At 32.1% G+C, this 20376-nt stretch overlaps 1 protein-coding gene across 6 annotated transcripts in view; it reads left to right on the top strand.

Annotated features, from left to right (window-relative positions):
* The window catches only part of ARHGAP12 (Rho GTPase activating protein 12), a 116713-nt gene that overhangs the window by 77332 nt on the left and 19005 nt on the right, over window positions 1–20376 (top strand). For 4 of the 6 annotated variants that reach the window (XM_081300475.1, XM_081300473.1, XM_081300470.1 and 1 more), the window contains 3 exons: window positions 5957–6082; window positions 9550–9624; window positions 16134–16195. In XM_081300475.1, coding sequence (XP_081156601.1) covers window positions 5957–6082; window positions 9550–9624; window positions 16134–16195 — 263 coding nt within the window. The remainder of the gene's footprint in view (window positions 1–5956; window positions 6083–9549; window positions 9625–16133; window positions 16196–20376) is intronic. The other 2 variants (XM_081300474.1, XM_081300472.1) reach the window with 1 other exon arrangement.

The following is a 20376-nucleotide window of genomic DNA, read 5'->3' as shown; positions in this document are numbered from 1 at the left end:
AGTCCAAGAGAATCTAAACTTAAAACTGATGAGGGTTCTGCAAAGATGCTAAATATAAAACCAACATAAAAATTACCCATTTCTCCAGTAAAAAGTCATCTTGAAATGTGATAGGAATAAAGATCCTACTTAACGTTTTTAGCTACAGCAATAAGTGTTATATATCTAAGAATATTCCTATTAAAGTTCTATAGAACATTAAAACCCTTGAATTAGGAGCTTTGTTTTCTAAAAATATTCAAATTAGCCTTCATGTTCACTGCAGTCCTATTTGATACCTCCTCTCTCACTACTTTTTGGAACTGATTTTGAAATTTATACTTGTAAACAAAGGTCTGTGAAGAGCTAAAATATTCCTGATTAGAAGAATTGGAAGTTGGAGCAGGGGGCATTGGGTTCCTGCTAGTGATTTAACTTAGGATAGTAAGGGCACATGTGTAGATAGAGATACAGACCTGTGGAATAGAATAGAAAACTCAGATGTGCCAGTACAAAGCAATGGGCAAGGCAAAGACCATCCAGTAAATGTCGCTAAGATTATTGGTTATTCATTTGAAAAATGTAAACTAAAAGTAGGTCTTGATCTTACTTCATGTGAAGTTCAATCTGAGTTGAATAATAGTATATACCAAGGAATATCTTTGACTTCACAGAAGGAAGGATTGCTTAAACAGAACCTAGAAGCTCTCTTATAAAAGGAAAGATTGCCAGATATTACCATGGTAAAACTAAACACAGTGGCTAAAATTCCACACATAAAAAAATACCATAAACAAATGGAGAAAATGAGCTACAGATCAGAAAAAAGATTATATACCACAGAAAGGTATAGAAACCAGAATATATAAAGACCTTTCTAGTTCTCTCTATATACACCAGTAAGTGAAAAACACAGTTGAAAATAGGGAAAATATATGAGTAAGCATGATACAGAAGAGGAAATATTCAATAAATATCTGAAAAGTTCAAATTTATAAGTAATCAGAAAAATGTTAATTACCATGAGACAGTATTTCACCCTTCGGATAAATTTTAAAGAATATATGTGTATACATGGGGCTGGGGTTGTGGCTCAGTGGTAGAGCATGTGTAAGGTACTGGGTTCTATTCTCAGCACCACATATAAATAAATAAAATAAAGGTCCATCAACAGCTAATAAAAATATTTTTAAGAAAAGAATATATGTGTCTGTATTTGTGTGTGTGAACACACAAATTTATAGCTGGGGAGGCAGGGGAAAATGGAACATGGATGTTGTGGACAGAGGGCCTTTAATGTGTCTGTAATATTTTATTTCTTTTATTTTTATTTTTTGCTACTGGTAATAAAATTGAACTCGGGGGCGCCAAACCACTGAGCTACATCCCCAGACCATTTTTTTTTTCAGTTATTGATAAACCTTTATTTTATTTTATTTTTACGTGGTGCTAAGGATCAAACCTAGTCACAAACCTTGTCACAAATGCTAGATAAGCGCTCTGCCACTGAGCCACAGCCCCAGGCCTCCCCAGACCCTTTTAATATTTTATTTGCAGTCAGTGCCTTTCTAAGTTGCTGGGTCTGGCTTTGACCTCGAGATTCTCTTGCCTCAGTCTCTGAGCTGCTGGGATTACAGGAGTGCACCACCATGCCTGGCAACATTTTATTTCTTTAGGGAAAAAAATACCTGAAGCATTTCTTAATATGACAAAGGTCAATGGTGGGTTCCTGTTGTACTCTCTATTTTTGCAGATATGTTTAAAATAATTTAAAACAAAATCTCAGTTAAAATTCTTTAAGAAAAAAATAGAAGTTCCTAAGGGAAACAATTTTTAAAAAATAGGTGTGCCTTGGGGCTGGGGTTGTGGCTCAGGGGTAGAGTGCTTGCCTACCACGTCCAAGGCCCTGGGTTTGATCCTCAACACCACATAAAAATAAATAAAGCTATTGTGTCCATCTACAACCAAAAAATAAATATGTAAAAAAAAAAAAAAGTAGGTGTGTCTTTGTGTCTGTTTTAACTATGGGGATTTTCTTGTTTTTCGTCTCAAATTATGTGCTCCTTACTACTAGCTTCTGTTATTTTACATCTAACATTTACTTCCTTTATGCCTTATTTGCTTTTATAAATATGTTGTTGCTTGTAAATTTATGAACACATTTAAAATTATGATATTATTACTCAGTTTAATTTTACATTATTTTTGTTGTCATATAGAAAGGATTTATAAATTGTAGTAATTATAGGCTTAAAAGCTAGGTTAGCTTCCAGTAAAGTTTATACACAGGCTTACATACAACTACACATTTTAATTATCATTAGTGATGATTCTACTGCAGGGAAGATATAGCACTCTATAGTAATTGTGTCTTTTTATACCTAGAGACATCTGACACAGAATTTTGTGGGGGAGAGAGGGTGCTTTAAACATCATCATTGTTTAGTCTAGAATTATCCTTTGTGAACTTGATAGTCTTAAGACTATTGATTGTCAGTTAATTAAAACTGTATGTGATTGACTGGCTATGGCAAATTTTAATGTGGAGAAGGAAGTAAGAGCTTTGGGAGACATTTTGGGAAGGCCTGGCTGGACTAGTTTGGAGTGTTAATAAGTGACATATTGCGGAGAGGAGGATCTTGGGAGATTTTTTAGTGGTAAAACATCCCTAACATATAATTTTAAAATTATAATGAGGGTCATTACAAGTTAAGATTTACTGGACGGTTTTAGGGGTGAGAGGAGTGGATATCAGGTATCCTTTGGTTTGAGGAGAAGAATTTATCTGTTAAAAGTAGATTATTTTGTCTTTTGTGAGGGAGGGTAGAGGGTACCAGGGATTGAACTCAGGGGCCACTGAGCCACATCCCCAGCTCTGTTTTGTATTTTATTTAGAGACAGGGTCTCACTGAGATGCTTAGGCCCTTGCTCTTGCTAAGGCTGGCTTTGAACTTGCGGTCCTCCTGCCTTGGCCTCCCAGTTTCTGGGATGACAGGCGTGCTCCACCATATTTTATCATTTTTATTATAATTTATTGAAATTTCCTACATAAGACAGCATGACTCTTAAGGCCTTATGTCTCTCAGATGTTTTTTTTTTTCTTGGTGATCTACATGTAATATCAATTCTTACATGATTTAATATCTTACTGGTCATGTGTTTTTAATTTTATGTGTAGCAATGTTTTTAGTTTTATATGTGGCAACGATTACCTATCTTTGTAGGCAAACAGTGTGTTCAGAATTGACTTTTAGAACTAGTATCATCACTTTAGAAAAACAAATGTATTCTGACCTTAATGAAAACAAAAACAAAACCTGAAACCCCAATTCCCCCTTTTTTGTCATTTTTTTCAAAGTACAATCTAAGCGCTTTATTGCATATGTCATTTTTTGTTAGCAGGCATTAATTCTACAAATTAATGGAATTTGGCATGCATGCATTGATGATGTCCCTCCTGCTCTTCTGCACTCTGTTGTCCCTCCAGTTCTAAAGTCCCTAATTGTTCCTTTTCTACCTTCAGGTTATTTTGTTTGTTTGTTTCTTTCCACATATGAGAAAATATGTGGTACTTATCTTTCTGTGCCTGATTTAGTTTGCTTAGCAGGGTGACCTCTAGTGCCATCCATTGGCCTGCAAATGACAAGATTTCATTTTTCTTTTTGGTTGAACATTCCATTCCACATTGTGTATATATGCCATATTTCTTATATACATTCATTTGTTGATGGACACCTAGGCTGATTACATATCTTGGCTTATAGTAAAGAATACTATACTCAACATGTGTATGTAGGTGTCACTTGTATGCTGACATTATTTCCTTTGGATAAATACCCAGGAGAAGAATAACTGGATCATAGGGTAGTTCTCTTTTTAGTTTTCTGCGGAACCTCTCACCAATATTGTATAAGATTTGCTTTTTCTCCACATTCTTTCCAGCATTGTTTTTTGTTTTTTAAATAATAGCCATTCTAATGGGTGAGATGGAATTTCAGTATGGGTTTGATTTGTATCTCTGTTATGACAAAAGATGTTGAGCATTTTCCATGTTTTTATTGGCCATTTGTACTTCTCTTGAGTGTCTATTCATATTATTTGCCCACTTTTTGGTTGATTACTTGGCCTTTTTTGTTGTTGTTGTTGTTTGAGTTCTTTATATATTCTGGTTATTAAACCTCTATCAGATGAATACTGACAAAGGTTTCCTCCAATTCTGTACATTGTCTTTTTACTCTATTGTTTCCATAGCCATACAGAAGCTTTTTAATTTGATATAATCCTATTCATTAACCCTTTGCTTTTGTTCCCTGAGCTATTAGAGTCCTGTTCAAGAAATTATTGTCTGTGCCAATATATTGAAGTGTTTTCATAGTAGTTTCAAGGTTTTAGGTCAAAGATGAGAAAACTGAAGCTGAAAAATTTTGTATCCTTCTACTTTATTCGATTTGTTTTATCAATTCTAAATATCTTTTGATCAGTGGTGTTAGTCTGGTAAAATTCAGTAGTGAGTCCATTTGGTCCTGGTCTCTTCTTCATTGAGCAGCTTTATTACTTCTTTAATCACATTACGTGCTATTGATCTATTATAGTTTTTCAGTATATTCCCAAATGATCCTTTGAATTTTAGTGGTATCTGTTGTAGTATTTTCTTTTCAGATTTAATTTTTTTCTCTTTTTGGTTAGTTTAGCTAAAAGTTTGTCAATTTTGTTTATCTCTTCAAAGAAGTAGCTCTGTTTCATTGATGCTTTAAATTTTATCTCTATTTCATTGATTTCTGCTTTGATCTTTATTATTTCTTTACTAATTTGTGAATGGTTTGTTCTTATTTTCCTAAGACTGTGAGATATATTATTACATTATATATTTGAGATCTATCTCCTCTTTTTTTTTTTTTTTTTTTGTAGGCACTCATTGCTATAAAACTCTCATTTTAGTACTGCTTTCACTGTATCCATCAGGTTCTGGTATGTTATGTTTCCATTTTCATTTGATTCAAGGAATTTTTAAATTTCCTATCTGATTTCTTTAATAACCTATAGTGACCTGCTATTTTTAGTATTGTGTTGTTCAGTTTCTATGTGTTTGTATAATTTCTGCAGTTTCTTTTGCTATTGTTCATTCCATTGTGATCAAATAAGTAAATAGCAAGAAATTATTTCAGTTTTTTAAAAAAATTTAAAGACTTGCTTTGTGGCCTAATATGTGGTCTCTTTTGGAAACAGTTCCATGTGCTAATGAAAAGAATGTGTATTTTGCAGCTGTTGGATGAAATATTTTGTAGATATCTAATAAGCCCATTTTTTACAGTACAAATTAGCTGTTATGTTTCTCTGTTGACCTTTTGTTTTGTTGATCTATTTGTTGGTTAAAGTGGGGTATTGAAATTATTCATTATTTCTATCTTGGGGCCTATCTTTCCCTTCATATCTCTATTTTATAAAATTGTGTGCTTGTCTTATAAAATTATGTGCTTTAATGCAAACTCTTAAATATATGAATACTATTGTGTATATTGAAGCATGATTTTAAAAACTTAAACCAAAAGTTAAATTCAAGTAAAAAGTAACCTTAAAAAAATAAGTTTGTCCAGTGACATCCTTTTATAAATTATGACAGATAATATTTATTGAGAATATACTGCCAGGGAAACATTTATACATTTTTATACTTTGTTTACTCTTTAGAACAACTCTATGAATGAGATGATGTTTCTGTTGAATCTGTTTTTGCAATTGAAAAAAATTTAGATTAGATATTTTATAAAAGATAACAATAAACCGAGTCTCTTCACTACCAAAATCTATAATCTTGTCAGTTGTGTTATAGTGCTAGTCAAAGATAAGAAAACTGAAGCTGAAAAATTTATGGTTGTGTCATATGTTGAAGTTCACCTAGTAGTCATGTGTTATTTGGAACCAGCATATTAGATTTTGCTTTTGTTTCTATTTATGAAGTAAATTTTCTTTTCTTTAGTACAATCCTTCAGCCCAGCAGCAAAGAGAAATAATTAAAAGTAGGAGCTTGGACAGGAGGCTGCAAGAACCAATAGTATTAACAAAGTGGAGACATAGCACCATTGTATTGGACACCAATGACAAGGTAGGATTTTCAGGGGGAGATCTGAGAATTTTGTCAAGATCTTTGTGCATTATATTGTGCAGTGAGTTTAACCATTTTTACTAATATTTCATTTTATGTAATATTTCTGTTAAATATGATTTTTGCTAGAACATTTGATTTCTGTTGAACTAACTTAAGCTTTTGATCTGCACATGTGATAAAATGTTACGATAATGTATTATCGTCTTCTTAACTAAATTGTCTGCCTTAGTGACTATTTTCATATATTTATTATCAGTTTGTTATGGAATAGGTTTTGGACTTGAGTTTTTACATTTTTGTGCAACGAATTGACTTCTCTGTGTATTAATAGTTGTGTATATGTATATATACACACGTTTTACATATTCGAACCCAGTAGGTGACAAATTTTTTTGATCCTATCATTTTCAGGTCAAACTTCTGTTACCCTTGTATGTCTTCAGTCTCTAGGTGGTTTCATATTAATTTTCGACTGGAATCCTACTCCATTTTGTTTCCCTAAATGCTGTGTGCACAAAGTGCTGCTTTTATCATTATGAGAAATGATGGTCCTCTGTTGCTGAGAAGTGGTGTTTTCTGTTTCACATAGGGGATGAATTTTGGTGCAAACAACACAAAGGACTTAAATCTTTACAATATGGTTTCATTTTTGGGATGGAGTAGGCACGTTTTCTGTATTTTTCTCTGCATTTTTAAGGTGAAAAAAAAAAAGAGAAAGAAACCTTAAGGCGTATTTCTTTTTTATTTGGATACTTCTAGTTTTAAATTGCTTGTATAAAAAACAATTGATTTCAATTGCTCAGTCAAAACAAGTGTAGTATTTTGGTAATACAAGTGACTATATAAAATTATTCTTTGCATGTTACAAAGTAGACTTGTGGAGCTACAGAAATAATCTACTCACATTCTGTGTTATGCAATTGAATGTAGAAGGCATTTTAAAGAATGTCCTTCTTGAGTCTATATTATTGAACACAGGCTTGAAAATATTTTTAGGATTGAGATTAGCCTAGGCAGGTAAAATTTCTGGAGACTTGTAATAGATAAATTCAGTCAACTAATCAGATTACTATTCAGAGTATATAGAAATTCTTAAACATCACATATAATACTTGAGGGCAAAAGCCATGGTTAAACTACCTCCACTGCCTCTTCAGACTAGAAGAAATAAAATAGATGGTTATTTGGTGATAAGTTTCTTTATTTAAATCTCCCTTGGGATTTCTTTTCCATCTATTTCTTAAAGCAACTTGTATGAAATTCTATTTCCTTTTTCAAGAATGTGATTGTCTTGAGACCAGAGATTACTTATTTTTAATAAAATTGTCATTGCCCCCCATCTTAAACTTTGTAAACGAATTTGTAGCTAATTGCTTCCATAAGTAAATTCTTCTATTTAAAAATAGGGCAGACTTTGAAGTTATGAAAAAAGGGACTAAACTAGAGCAAACTAGCTGATATGTAATAAGGGATGAGAGTATATATAATTTGAAATATAATCAAAGAAGCTTAATATTGTATAGCAAGTGTTACAAAAACAAAGGTCTTAATTCATCTGGGAGATAACCTTGGAGGAGGAGGTATGTGTGTGTATGACTGTGTATGTGTGAGTGGATCTCTTTTGTTTCTGCTTATGTATGGTTATTACTAAAACTATTATTTGTAAATAACTAAGACATTTATACACACACATAAATGTATAAGTGTAGAATTGTTTTATGTTTATAATAGCTATAATTGTTATGCATACATCATTACTTCATTTGTGGGTTTTATTTCTATAGGACTGACAATGCTTTAAAAAAACAAATTAGAAATAAGCTTTCATTTTATTCAGTTACTTCTTTTCTAGTTAGTGAATCTTTCCTTTTTCTCAGACTTATTTAATAATAAACACTCTCGTAGAAGGCAAGAAATTGATCTGAGAATGTCAGAAAAAATGAGTATAAAGGAGATTTGGAAAATAAGTTTAATTCCTTCTTGTAAAGACATTTTTGTAGATCTTAATATTTTCTCCACTGATAGTGTGGGCGTTGGGCTTGGTTTGTAAATTGTCCCTTCAAAGGTTTCCCTATGAACTTTCATTGCTGTGTGGAATTAATGGGTTTTGCATTGTTAATTAAAGCAAATTCTGATATGTTATCCATGCCTTTTCCAGTTTCATAAGAAAACTGGAATGATAGAAATTTGGAGATGAATATTTGAAGGCGTTGTTTGGCTTGATATAAAAATTGATAACAAATTAGTAAATGGTTTTTCTGATTCTCTTTTTTCCTAAAATTATTCAAAGCATCTAAATGAGAAAGGAGAAAATTTAAATGCTGCCAAAAAAGTTTTCAGTTTTATCATCCATGAATCATCCTGTAAACATCTGTAGGAGAAATGCATACTATTTTTAATTTTGACCAAGTCTTCTTATTAAACATGTCCTTACAGGTTTGTTTGTTTGTTTGTACTGGGAGTTGAACTCAAGGGAGCTTTACCACTGAGCTACTACTTCCCTAGTCCTTTTTATCTTTTTTTTATCTTTTTATCTCACTAAGTTGCTAAGGCTAGACTGACACCTGCAATCTTCCTGCCTCAGCCCTTCCAAATCACTCGGATTACCAGTGTGTGCCACCATGCCCAGTTCCTGGTTTGCTCTTGAGATATTCTTGTAGGCTTGGACATTAAAATATTTTTCCTTTTGAGTTATTAATCTTTCAGTCTTAGATTTTGTTTTTACCTATTTTTAATCTTGCTCATTTCTAATCATTGGGAAACTAGCTATAAATTACTTTACTAATAGGAATTTAATTTAATTTCTCATATAGCTAAAGTGACTAAAGTAAAATTTTATTTTGGCAGTTACCAAGTATTCCTATGGATATTTACACCTACCATATCAACATCAAGTTGGTTGGTGACCAATATATATTTATCCATAGGAGTTTAGATTTTAGTTATTTTAAATATAGTTAATTCAGTTGGGTATGGTAGTGCATACTTATGACACCAGTTACTTGGAAGGCGAAAGCAGGAGGATCAAAAGTTTGAGGATAGCCTGGGCAACATAGCAAGACCCTGTCTCACAATAAACTTTAGAAAGCCTGAAAATGTAGCTCAGTGTTAGAACATTTACCTAGCATGTGTGGGTCCCTGGGTTCAACTCCAGTACTGGGGGAAAAAAAATTCAAACTGGTATGTAAAATCATAATTTTAAGCCAATATACATCATTTATTTTGAGTAATTCCTTGACCATTATTTTAATTAATTAAACTAATTGCTATAAATTTTGCTGTGTTTCATAAATACCTGTAGTTTTCAAATCAGTATCCTATGAGTTTTAGAGCTGAATTTAGGAAGGTAAAATGACAAGGAAAAAATTTTCTCAACTGCTTTATTAAGCTCTCCCATTATGAGTACAGGGAAAAATAGATTTATATAAGATAGAGTAACTTTTTTCATTACTTATTTCTTGTAGGAATCTCCAAGTGCCTCAAAACCCTGCTTTCCTGAAAATGAATCTTCTCCCTCTTCACCAAAGCACCAAGATCCAGTTAGTATGATAGAAACATACAGTATAATATAGTTCAGTTATTTCAATTAGTTTCAGTAAATCAGTTTTCTCTAAATATAATGTTTAAATGTATCTTGGCATTTTATTGATAGGAAAGCCCTCTTTTGTACAAAATAAACCATGATTAATTTATATTTATTTTTAAGTGACAAATTTATATTTGGTTTTTAAAAATAAATATAAAAATTCCTAGAGGATACTATTGAATTATACTTTTCTTCTGGATACAGTGGCATACACCTGTAATTCAAGGCTGAGGCAGGAAGATCGAGTTAGAGACCAACCTTGGCAATAGAGCAAAACCCATCTTAAAGAGTTGTAGCTCAGTGGTAAAACACTCCTGTGTTCAAACCCAGTACTGGGGGTGAGGAGGAAAGACAGACAGACAGACACACACACACACACACACACACACACACACACTCCCTTTTACCTCAGACCAGCAGTCTAAGGTAAGATGCATCTTCCTCCACTTCTAATGAGCTTAGACACTCTTCTTTTTCTGTGCTGTAAAGTTCATTGTTCAGTCTGTGCCGGATGAATATTGTTGATAATGTGTCTCTATTGTAAATTTTCCTTCAAATTCTCTTCTGACATCCATCTAACTTGAACAGAGTTTTACTCAAACTCTCATTTCATTCCTTCACAGTCTGCCTTGTCATACTGATCTTGCTATTGCCCTTTGTTGGTTTCCCTGTTCTTTTAGAATTAAGTGTAAATTTTTCAATTAGGTCAAGAAGACTGTGCGAGCTCTGGCTTTTGACTGCTTCTTCAGCCTCAGCTCGTACCCTCCCTCATCCTCCCTTCTTGCTTATTTTCCTCTTGCTTCACTATCTTTTTTCAGTCCCTCAGGGAGCCTACTTTTCATCTCCAGGCTATTAAACTTGTTGTTTCCTCTGCCCACTGACCATTTCTTTCTCACATCTTTGTCTGATCAATTTATTAGGGTTCAATTCAAACTTTGCTTTTTCATAGAATTTTATTCTAATCCTCTAGATTAGATGAGGTTTTCTTATGATTATCTTTTAGAATTTAATTATACTTTAGTTAATATCATAAAAAATGAGTAACTCTTTTCAATACTTCTATAGGAACCTCTGACTCTCTGTTAGTGTCATCTTTCGGAACACAGTGTCTGCAGCACTGCAGTTACCTACTACAGGGTCATATAATAACTTCTCAGTAAATATTCGTTGAATGAATAAATGAAACTAAAGCTTTTTAAAAGACATTTTTATTTTTACTTTCCCATTTTATGAAATTATGATAGACTATTATTTTTTAATCAGACTTTAGATTTCTTAGAGGTAAAGCTTTCCCAGATAACCTTTCACATTCTTTTTTAATTCATCAGTCTTTTGTGGTTCCTATCCACATTGTACACATTTTCTTTTTTTCTTATTTTTAATTAGTACTTAGTAATTAGATATTTATTGGATACAATGTGATGTTCAAAGTATACTTTGAGTAATGATCAAATCAGGTTAATTAGCGTATCTATCTCAAACTTTAAAAAACACACACATACATACATATTTCTAGGATTGGCTTAAGCAATCTCCCTGTGTGGGATGGACGTTGGCTTTTCTGTACATGGAGCCAAATCCTGTACCTTTTCAAAAACTCACTCTTTTAGGAGGCCATGCCAAACTAGTCTCATGTAATAAAAATGGTCTCCTCTTTATTTCTGAACTTCTAAGTCATGTATTGCATTGAATAAGTACAAGTTATTTTATGTACCCCAAGTCTCTCTACGAGATAGATAGAAGGTATGTTTTTTTTACTCTTTATTTTTTGTGTTATCTAACACAATGTTAGGTACATAAACATGATTTTAGTTTTGCCAAGAATTACTGTTATGAATCTAAGGCACATTGTTACTATAATACTTTTAATTGGTCAGTTCATATGGGAAAAAAAATCAAAAAATCCTTTATAATTTATTTTAAACAAAGGTAATATACAATTTCTCTTTCATAGATATATTTTGATAAAAAGGAATTTCTAGGCAGTTATAAACCTTCTACATGAAGTTTCTAGGACTGTTTACAAATTATTTCCCCACCCTTTTATCCATTTTCTAAAGACCTTCTCCTGGATTAATGGTACCCTCTGATGGCCATCACAGGGAACTACCTCACCAATGCTTCTTATATAGCCAAAGGCCATTCTTTTTCACATAAACAAATGGCATTGTTTCCTTCCTGGATGCTTTTCTTCCCCCATTTTGTCTTAGCCTCCCTCATCTAGTCTTTTGCCCCCTTAGATTTGTCTTTCCTCCCTGTACCCTCAGGTTCCCTCCTCTCTGCTTGCTTTGTGACCTAGTCTTGCCCCTCCTACTCTTATCCAATTACTACAAGGAGTCATTTTTCTCCTATTTCTTTGTAAGTTAAAATATGGTTTTGGATAAAGGCTTAATGATAAGAAAAAGGAAATTACAAATTTAGAAGTGAAAAGTGTACCATATCTAGTTATCCAGTTAAATACCTGATGTCACCTTAAAAATCTAAGCAAATTGTCCATGTACCTCATCAATCTCCTCTAATTAAACAAAATTTGTATTTTTGTTTTTTACATAAGCATTATTATTTTCATAGTCTCTTAAAATCTTTTTAAATAGGCAGTGTATAAGCTTCTTAAAATATTAATAATTTATTTTTCTACAGTATGGATTAAATAGGCTTCTGTGGGCTGACCTAAGAAGCTGTTCTTTATTTGTCCCAGTGTGCCTGTGAGAGTGTGCACTTAAAAAGGTCCCGATTACTGAATGCTGAATAAAATTGGATAATTTGTTCTACTGAATAATTTGGAAACTTGAGCTTTTAATTTTGCCTTCCAATTACAGTATTAAAATGTATTAACCATTTTGGAGAAAAGCACATTTCAACACTTTTTTAAAAAGACTATTAACAGACAAATTTGCTGTTTCTTTCATTGAATATTACTTATTCTAAGGACTTTTTTAAAATGTGATTTGAATATTTAACTTTTTTATAATACTGGCCCTTAGACTTTTTTTTAATTGTGTTGAAAATCACATAAAATTAACCACCAACCATTTTAAAGTGCACAGTCCCATGGGATCCAGTATTACAAACTTGTTTGTTAAAATCTAACTATAGTTGGCTAGTCCTTATTAATATGAAGTTCACTTTGTAGTATCAAATAGCTACCATATTAAAGTATAAATTTGGGCATATTTTACAAGCTCTAAAATGTTTTTATGGTGTTATTTCATTGGTTTTTATGGTGTTATACATTGGTTGATTTTGAATTATATTTTATAGTAAACGTATACAGGGTAGTATGAAATTTAAAAAAAAATTGATGTAATTTTAGGAAATATTTTCCCTAAATCTCTCACCTGTATATACAACACATATTATCCACATATGTCAAATTTAAGCATTTTTGTCAAACTTAAAAACTTTGGTGTTTAAAAGTTAAGGCTTTGTTTACTGTGTCACTGACCTTCTCTTTTGTTTGTTTCATGTTACAGCACTATTAACTTGTTGGAAAATTACTTCAAGGAATATATACTGAATACAAACTACATGCTAGATGCAGTCCCAAGCACTGGTCATACATTGATGAACATAACAGATGTGGTCCCAACTTATGACCTCGTAGAATAGACAGTGGACAAAAATATGTGCACAATAGTACACAATACTAAACTTTACATTAAGCATGTCGTAGTCCATTTGGGCTGCTGTAACAAAAGCAGTTATAAACAAGATATCTTGTTAAAATTAGAAATTTTATTTTCACAGGTCTGAAAACTAGGAATTCCAAATCACTGGTAGATTTGGTATCTGCCAAGACCCTACTCCTTGGTTCTTAGATTTGTACCTTCTTGGTCTGTCCCATGGCAAAAAGGATGGGGGTTACTTTTACAAGGACACTGATTCCTATCATGAGACTCTACCTTCATGATCCAGCGAGGCCCCCACCCACCCCCACCCAAAGGCCCCATCTCCAAGTAGCATCACACTGGAACTTGGGTTTCAACGTACAGAATTTGGAGGACATAAATATACAGTCTGTGGTAAAGTGCAAGGAGGGAATCAAACTGGGGCAGTAGTAAATAACCTCAGATTACTTACTAGTTAAGAGAAGGGAAAGAACTTGTGCTTTAGAAGGGTCAAGTTTCTTGGAAAAGTGACATTGCAACAAAGGTCCCTTCATCTACTTAGTTGCTCAAGCTTGGTGTTTTCCCCAAGTTCCTCCCTTTTCCCCAGAATCCTCCCTTTTCGAAACACTCACATCCGGTTCCTATCATCTTTGCTTTCTAAATTTCTCATAAATTTGGCCCCATTTTTCTCTCACTGGCATGGCACTAGTTCAGGTCTTTGTCATTTCTTATAGTAATTATTAGATATCATTCTAGTTGGTTCCCAATCTTGCCACTCTTTTCTTAGTCTATTGTTTCAAAACTGTCTCATTTCTTGCCACTTTTCCATCTTACCCCATGTTTTGAGGGAAATTAAAAAGGCCCTCAAATATGTTAGGCTATCTAGCTTCCATGCCTTTGTTATTTTCCTCTCCTGTCATTTCCATCTTGCTAACTCCTACTCCTTAGCTCCAGGGTCTGCTTTTCTAGGAAACTGTGTCTGATTGCCTTCTCTCTCTATGTAATTTTCATAGCACTTAATACATTGTGCATTCTTTTTTGTGTTTTTTTTAAATACACTCAGATATGGCAAATTTTATTCTTAATTGATGTTTAAGTTAGAGTGTTTAATTGAGAGCATTAGTACTTGGGTCTTGATCCTTGTTGAGAATTGGTGAAAGCTCTTTACCCTTTTGAACAGTTCATATACATGAACAATTTTGCACTGCTTTCCATTCATCTGTTGACCCAGGTGAGAGCCCCTGAAGTAGATAATCTCTCTTGTCCTTAGATTGTCATTCATTTTTCTTCTTGTTTTGATGCCTGCATATCCTTCTTGCCTTTGTTTATTTTACACAATTCCAGCAGTGACACTTTTTTTATGCCTCTTTCCAGTTCCAGTTTACATAACCAGTGCCTAGCCACTCATGTTAATGTTGTTATTTACTTCCCATATTATTGAAGATTTCCCCATGCATCTAAGGGAATAGGAACAGTAAATTGAGAATGGTTTTATTTAATATCTTTTACATACTTAATTTGTATAACTGAAGTTTTTGTTGATAGACAAGAGTTCTTATGAAAAGTATCTAGGAAGAGCATATAGCTATGCTTTATGGAAAAAATTAGTGAAAACTACCTATAGGTTATTTATGAGTTCTAGTATTAAAAAAATAGCCATTTTTCAGCTATATCTACTGATAGTGAATTTTTATAAGACTGAAAACTTTCAACATTATCTTTAGATATATTGAGAAAATACTCAATATTACATTTGTCTCCTGTATTAAAAAAATATTTATATTTTCTGATTAAGATACATTGAAAAAATAGGGCTGGGGATGTGGCTCAAGCGGTAGCACGCTCGCCTGGCATGCATGCTGCCCGGGTTCAATCCTCAGCACCACATTAAAAAAAAAAAAAAAGATGTTGTGTCTGCTGAAAAAACTAAAAAATAAATATTAAAATTCTCTCTCTCTCTTTAAAATTAAAAAAAAGATAACATTGAAAAAATATAGCTGAAGAATCAGTCAATTTCTGAACTGAGAATGTTTTTTTCTATGTGAATGTGTGTTTCAGTTTAAAATTGTCACATGTGCACACAAGTATTTACTAATGATAATTACTATAGGCACCAGTACTCATTTAGATTAAATTTATTTGAATATAAAATGCTAAGGCAGTGAGAAGGTGCTTTTTTATTTTAATCTGGAAGAATTTTAAGATAACATTTAATTGGTATAATGGCTTTTGCCTTTATAGAATCTGATGATAAAGCTTGTGTCATCGTTTTTGGCATCAGTTAGCTAATCTAGTTTTTTTAAAGCTCAGTTCACCATGTGGTGTGTTTAATGAAACACTGAGATTTTTATGCCACGTTAAAGCCAGTTCTATGCAGAGTACCACTTACTTTTGGGTAATTTATTTAATAGTAGCTGCATTTTGTTCAACCTAGTTATTTTTACATTCTGACAGTGTGTTAGTATAACTGAACATTTTTCAGATTTTCTGTTTTTGTGTGTGTGTGTGGTATTTAGCATCACTGCATTGTTTCACTTTCTTTGAATAAGAAAATGTAAATCGTTTTCCAAGTATTGACTTATTCATGTGAAAATCCAACTTGATAGCAAAGCACCTGCTGGCTTCTATGACTTAAAAAAGAGGAAATGTCTAATTATAAGATTACTGAAAATAACTTTACTTATTAGGATAACCATATTATTAATGTATTCTAAAACTAAGCATCTTAACTGACTAACCTTTTTTTTCAAGCTAATTTTTAGACTACCAGACCATTTTGGTTCAGTCGCATATTAGAACTTGGACATCATTGTCTGTGTGAATGGTATATAAACAATACTACTCTGTTCCATAGGGTCAAGAGAAATATGGATTGTTAAATGTAACAAAAATTACTGAACATGGGAAAAAGGTTCGGTAAGTACACAAATCTTTATGTTCTTACATGATTCATCTGATTGAAATAAATTAAAAATTATAATTCTGTTATAGTAGAAATAATTAAAAGGTTCAGAAGAATTTCTAAGCATGTATATTCGAAGATAATTAAGATTGCTGTGAAATGTATGAAACATTTCCTTTGTCATGAAATATTTCTTAAGTAATTAAATTCAGAGATAATAGGGAAGAGAATTATGAGGAAATAACACTTTCTTTGAATATTGTCTTTCCCCCAGTAAGCAATAAATTCACATGGTGAAAAACAAAGGTCTTTTATCCTGTGAAAAGTCAGTCATCCAGCCACCAGTTCCTCTCTCCAAAGGCAACCAGTTCTGAGTCCCATGAGTTTTAGTGCTTTTCTCTAGAAATAGGATATGAATGTAGATGTTTATATGTATATAGATTAAGTCTTAAACATAATCTTTTTACAGTTTATCTTGAAGACAATTTCATTGCATTTACAGTTGCCACATTATTTTTAACTACAGCATAGTTATGTTATCTGACTGTGTTAATTTAACCTTTATTTATTTGCAAGAACATAATAACTATGTGTATTGGTTGACATTTAGGATACTTACAATTTTTGCTATTATAAACAAGACTACACATAGCATTTTGCATAGTTCCTTTTACAAATAGCATATGCAAGGTCATTTTGATAGAGTGTATATAAAATTGTGCTCTGAGATATTGAATCATTTCCTACCCCCTGTAGCAGTGTATTTTTTCCACACAATTTGCCAGTTTCATATAGGGTTGGTTGGTTTGTTTGGTATTGGGGATTGAACCCAGGGGTACTTAACCATTGAGCGACATTCCTAGCTATTTTTTATATTTTATTTAGAAACAGGGTCTTGCTGAGTTGCATAAGGCTTCCCTAAGTTGCTGAGTCTGGCTTTGAACTCAAGATCCTCCTGCTTCAGTCTCCTGAGCTACTGGGCTTATAGGCGTGTGCCACCACACTCACGCCCCTCCCCCATGTTGAAATCATCTAAAATGATGTGATTTTATAGTTAAAATGAAATCAGTCTGTTAAAGAGTTTTAAATTTCCAAGTAGTTGAATTTTGGGGGTTTAATTGAACTGTTTTTGCCAGATTGCAGTTGGAAGTTGTAAATGCTCTGAAATAGCTTTATAAGCAGTATGTGTTCCTCAGACTATTCCTTGGTCGAATTCATTTATGAAATGGATTTTTCCTTTTTCTCTATTTTGACTGAATGTGGTATACATAACTCTTTGGTCACTTTCTCTGCTTTTTATTTTATCCTCCTCCTCGTATGATAATTAGTCTTTTAGATGTCCCACTTTTTTTGAAATACTGTTTTGTAAAACCAGCATCCATTTCATCATCTTCAAATGTATTTACATGGAGTTAAGTAAAACAGTTATTTTAATCTTCCATATACTAGTGGTTTTCAAACTTTTTGGTCAGAAGAGCCCTTTAAATTCTTTTGAGTATTTCTAAGAACCTTTGTATAGGTTATGTGTATAGCTACTTATATGAGAGATTAAAATGAGAAATCTTGAATAATAATTCTTTTTATAATAATCTATTAAAAATTAATACAAGCAACTTTTATGAAGAAAAAAAATCCTGCATTTTCTTTTTTTTTAATTTTTTTTTATTGTTGGTCGTTCAAAACATTACATAGTTAAAATCCTGCATTTTCTAAGAAAAATATCTCCATGAGAAGAGAGGCATTGTTTTTTATTTTTACAAATCTTTAGTATTTTACATAATGGAAGATGGTAGAATTCTCTGCTGTTCTCTGCTTGAAGTCTTTTGTGACGTATTATTTTTGTTGAAGTTTAAGAAAATAATTCTCCCTTACACAGTATAATTATGACTGTTTTTCGTTACACCAAAACTCTACAAATATTAATTTCTTAAAGGTTGTTTTCAGTGAATACTGAAAAACTTATCAAACTTTTATATTCAGTTACATTAAAAACCATTAGTCTTTATTGCATTTGAGTGGATTTTTAACCTGTGCATAATTTTATAGTATTTTGTTGGGCATTTGGAAATACTGGTTCATTGAGTTGCTCATTTTCTAATGTATACACATTTTATCTTGTACAAAGAATCACAAAAGCCATTACGTTTTGGGAAATTATCAAACTCATAATTGCAGATGTGCCATGTTCTCCAGAATCATATTTAAAGTTTAATTGTGTGTGTGTGTGTGTGTGTGTGTATAACAAAGAAAGAAAGAAACCCACATAATGTTATGTTTGCCACCTTAACCATTTAAGTGTATATTTTAGTAGTGCATGTGGTTATGTAATGGATCTCTAGGACTTTTTCATCTTATAGCATTAATTCTCTTCCCACTAAATTCTAACCCCTTTACCCTCTTCTTCATTCCTTTGTGAGCACTTTTCTACTGTTTCTATGATTTTGAATATTTTAGATATGTCATATGAGTAGATATATACCATATTTGTATGTTTTGGAACTTGTTTATTTCACTTGCCTCATGGTCTTGGGATTCATCTATGTTGTTGAAAGTTTTTAAGTTTTTATTGTCAACAAATATTAGGATTTGTTCTCTTTGAGGTTACAGGCTCACTTTATAGTGGAAATACAGTAATTGAAGCATTTTTCATGGTAGCATGTCAGTAGATGATATCCTAAGACTGTGAATAAATTTACAAATAAAAACAAGTCATTTTAAAATATCTCAAGATTTCCACATAAAGTAAAATATAAAATAAGAATGTAACAAAATTGTGCCTTAGTAAGCACCAAATAGATCTAGTATGTCAATATCAATAAGTGCAAATGAATAATACTAATCTGTCAAAATGAAAAACTACTCAGATTGAAACATAAAGAAAAGCCCAATTAAATAGTATATATAAAAGAAACACCTGAAACTATTCAGAAAAGTTAAAACAAAAAACAATAAGGACATGTCAAGGTATAGAAAGTAAAGGAGGAATAGGGATCTTAATTGCAGACAAAGTTCTAAGATCTAGAAAGAAAAGCATTAAACATCACAGAGGTCAGCACTTTAAAATGATAGAGCATCATACTAAATTGACAATCAAGATCTAATCATAAGGAATAATCATTTACCAACTAAAGTAGCATCAACAATCATAAGCACAAACTATGGAAAATAATGGAAAAATAGAGTAGTAATTAATTTTATTTCACTCCTCTTAACCCATGATGTTCAAATAGATACAAAAGTAGTAAAATAATGAAGTAGGTCTAATTGACAGTATTAAATTCTACATTCTGAAAATGGAAAATAAACCCTTTTGAGTGCATATGAAATTTTTACAAAACTGACCATGTTTCTCTATAAGGAAGCCCTAATAAATTCTTAATGTTGATGAATTTCACACTTATTTTACCCTTCCAGCAACTGAATTTCTTTATAAGCTAATTTTAAATTATTTTTCCATTTACAAACATACATACTGTTTGAAAAGTAGTTTGCTAGGCTTGCAATAGATAAAATAAGTGAAACACTGTTTACAACTCCAGTGGGTGAGACATTTAAGTAAAAATCTCTAATACAGAATTAAAGATATTGAAGGCGGAAGTTGAGTGGTATAACATTGATCAGCTTTAAAGTTCTAGATAAGAACAATGGTAATAGCCTATTCAGTAAGAGTCTTACTTGAGTACTAGATATAGGTCTATTTCTAGAAAAGCTTCATATATACCAAACTCTTAATGTTGGTTACCTTAGAAATGTGTATTGAAGAAACAGAGGTCTTTTCCTTTATATATGTCTGGATTCAGAGTTTTTGCATAGCTGTGTTATCTTTGTAGTTTAGGATATTTTTTAAAAATCTCAAAAATAAAATTTCAGTGACTAATCAAGGCATAATTTATTGTTTATAATGTACTAGTATTTATTGTGTTTATAATCTACTGGTATCTACTGCCCCTTTTAGGAAAAGGGAGATAACCAAGAAACATAAAATAGTCTGTAAAGAATTAGGTGAATGAGTTACTAAACATGTCTGATTTTTATAATTATATTAAAAAAGTTCTTATTAGGTATGATGTTCTAAGTTTGTGACTTAAAAAAAACATAATGTCCTCGAATACACTGTGCTGTTAATTAGATATTTTGGTCATAGTTATTTTGATGATTTAAATTTCTGATCAAATTCATTTGTTTAGAGGCCTTT

The sequence above is a fragment of the Spermophilus citellus genome (assembly GCF_964194105.1).
Source record: "Spermophilus citellus genome assembly, chromosome: 6".
NCBI lineage: Eukaryota > Metazoa > Chordata > Mammalia > Rodentia > Sciuridae > Spermophilus > Spermophilus citellus.
Note: the sequence above shows the minus strand (reverse complement) of the source record. Positions and strands in the feature narration are given on the sequence as shown.